At 30.7% G+C, this 3104-nt stretch overlaps 1 protein-coding gene across 1 annotated transcript in view; it reads right to left on the bottom strand.

Annotated features, from left to right (window-relative positions):
* Positions 1-1599, bottom strand: part of LOC111089269 (hapless 2-like) — a gene marked incomplete at both ends in the record, with an annotated part of 63766 nt that extends 62167 nt beyond the window's left edge. Inside the window, one exon of the mRNA XM_022401456.1 lies at positions 1459-1599. Coding sequence (XP_022257164.1) covers positions 1459-1599 — 141 coding nt within the window. The remainder of the gene's footprint in view (positions 1-1458) is intronic.
* Between the last annotated feature and the right edge of the window lie 1505 nt (positions 1600-3104).

Below are 3104 nucleotides of genomic sequence, written 5' to 3'. Positions count from 1 at the left end.
AACAAACAAACAAACTTCAAAAATACCGATACTCCTCCCCCATAATAACCAATGAAGATTGAAGTAACTTCAAAAATACCAATACTCCTCCCCCATAATAACCAATGAAGATTGAAGTAACTTCAAAAATACCAACACTCCTCCCCACATGATAAACCAATAGAGACTGACCTAACCTCATCAGCACTGCCAGCTCCTTTAAGATTTACTGACGAATAAATATTGAACTGCAAACAGACCTCTCTACTTACTGTAACATTAATTTATTAATATACATTATTATGATTGTTTTCAACTATAAGAAAGGTTAACAAGTTATTAGAATATTACATATTTGTAAATCTATACTACCACAGTAAACACCGAAGCAAAAACAATCAATAACATTCCTCTTAATTAGTCTGTTAAGGATTTCAAATCAGACATGTAAAAATAGCATTTGTTTTTTGTCTATCATACTCAAGATTTTGTTTTCTGTTTTTTTTCTGAATAAATTTCAACTTCCTGTTATTATTATAATTCACTGTTATGTGTTAAAATATTTGTTACGAAGCGATTTTAGCTGAAGAATAAATAAAAAAAGTTTACATCCACTATTGTCGAAACAAGAAGTTTATATGGAAACAAGTTTCAACACTTTCATGTGTCCTCTTCAGTCCAACAAGGTGTCTATATTGTCCCCTGTCAGTCTTGTGACCAAGTTTATGTGAGTGAAACGAGTAGAAAGTTGGATACAATATTCGCAGAACATAAAAAGGATGTTAAAAATGGTCAAACCAATAATGCTACTTTTTTCACATGAAAAATCTTGATCATATAATTAACTGGAAATCAGCCAAAATGATACATAAAACTAGAAATTATGTCAAATGAAAACTGTAGAAAGTTTGTTAGTTCAAAAATGGCCAAACTTCAACATCTCAGAAGGTCACTATAAACTGAACCCCATACTGACGTCCTCAAGGGACTTGTAACGACCGTTATAAAATAAACTGTGTTTCTCTCACAAAGAAAAGTTGAACATGTGAAAGTGTCCAAACCTGTTTCCATATAAACAATAGTGGATGTAAACTGTATTTTACTCTATATTACTATACATAATATTGTGTATTTACTTGCTATTATAAATAACATCTTATTCTTCTTTTCTGTAGTATTTATCTAATGTATCAATGTTTAATTGCTTTATGTTTCTTAGGTATTAGTTTTACTGACAAGATCATAAAAGACTATACATTAATTTAACTTTAGTTTATATTAACCTGTGTTGTTTAATAGATATACATTATAAATTACAACACAATATACCTTTTATGACCATTTTATTTCATACAGACCACTTTATTACTACTCACTTTAAATTTCTAGAGTAATTAAACATCAAACCTGAAAAATGTTGCTACTAAGTTATCAGAATAGTTCATTCAGCTTAAAACATAAAATATTTCCATTACTTACAGTCAGATAATGGAATGGATAAGCCAGTAAAACTGGACCTTGTATCAACTTGATAGCTAAAGGTGTTAGAAGTTGAAGCTGTGTCTTAGTTTCCACATCATAAAGATTATTCACCATGATGTATTCTTCATCCCTATTTATCTGTGGGAACAAAACAACAACTATAAAATCAGAACTGAATGTCGGCACTGACCACCTTAGGAAATCAATGGTATGATTGAACACTTCTGTGATATCATCAAGTACAAAATTACAAGCATCAATAAACTCTGAATATATATATTTTTCCTTACATTAGTTATTTTTACCACAAAGATATTATATTCTTCAATAATTAATACTGTTACGACAGCGGAAGTCACGCGACGCTGGGAGCATGCGCACTGAAGTTTCTCTAATGATCATGAGTGTGATCTAGATGCCCCCTTTTTTAGTATATAAGCATAGCAAAGAAAGCCAGCTGGATAAAGATAGATAATCGAATCACGGTAAGTAGATTCTGTTTCTGTGTTTTGCAATTGCATGGAGCAAAGTTATCGAGCTTGTGAATTGCTGTGATTATAGCGTGTGTTTATAAAAGTCGTTAAGTTTAAAGCGACGAGGAACGTATTGACTGTGGAAATTCAGTGTATTACAAAGTTTGTATCAAGGAAGAATAAACTAGTTTTAATCAAGAAAGGACTTGTATCGCTGAAGTTTCTCGAAAAGAATTTCTACTGGAAAATAACAAACAAGCAGATACGCAACACTACTATTACAGATTATGTTGTATTTGTAAATAAGTAAATTCTCTATTTTTAGAATGTTAAGAGTAAGAAACTTGCTATGTATATTAATAAGCAACTGATATTACCAAAACTATTTAAAAATACTGCTGTTTGACAAAGAAGATATTTAAAATTATTCCTGTAATTAAAAGCCACAAGTTTTGTTGAATGACAGGCACGTGATCTGTTGAGTTTATCTTGGATGTTCTACTTATAATTATCAACAGAAATTTTCCATGACTTTTAATAAAATTTTTTTTTTTTTAAATTTAAAAACATCCATAAAATTAATCCTCAGCAACAGTGTTATAATGTCACTTGGTGGGCTTACTGTTTTAAACATTCAGTGTGTTCTAGAGTTGATCAGTTCAGTCATAACATACAGACAAGGACCATTTGGTCTTTCAAGGCTGTCCTTGTGCAGAAAAGTAAGTGGAAGCCAACCATTTATATTTCAAGAAACTCTTAATTTCCCTCTTAAACTTAAGTTTAATGTTGGCCTTCACTACTGATGATGAGAATTCATTCCATAAGCCAATCATCCTGTTAGAAATGTAAAACAGGTTTAACTGAATCTAGCATATTGTAAATTTTTGTGTATGTATGGTAAAAATTTCAGTTTTGTAAAAACTACCACGAAGTATGCCATGAACAAAACAATATAAAAACAATAAACTGATCCTAAGAGTATAACTTATGTTTGTCTTGTCTCTAATTAAACTCAAACTACTGGAACAATAAACTGATCCAAAGAGTATAACTTATTGTTACGTCTCCGTTTGTTAATTGATTTTCCGTAACTTCGTTCCGACGAAACTTTAGCGACACAAGTCCTTACTTAATAAAACTGGTTTATTCTTTCCGAATACAACTTTACAA

This window comes from Limulus polyphemus, unplaced genomic scaffold (assembly GCF_000517525.1).
Source record: "Limulus polyphemus unplaced genomic scaffold, Limulus_polyphemus-2.1.2 Scaffold5728, whole genome shotgun sequence".
NCBI classification, from domain to species: domain Eukaryota; kingdom Metazoa; phylum Arthropoda; class Merostomata; order Xiphosura; family Limulidae; genus Limulus; species Limulus polyphemus.
Note: the sequence above shows the minus strand (reverse complement) of the source record. Positions and strands in the feature narration are given on the sequence as shown.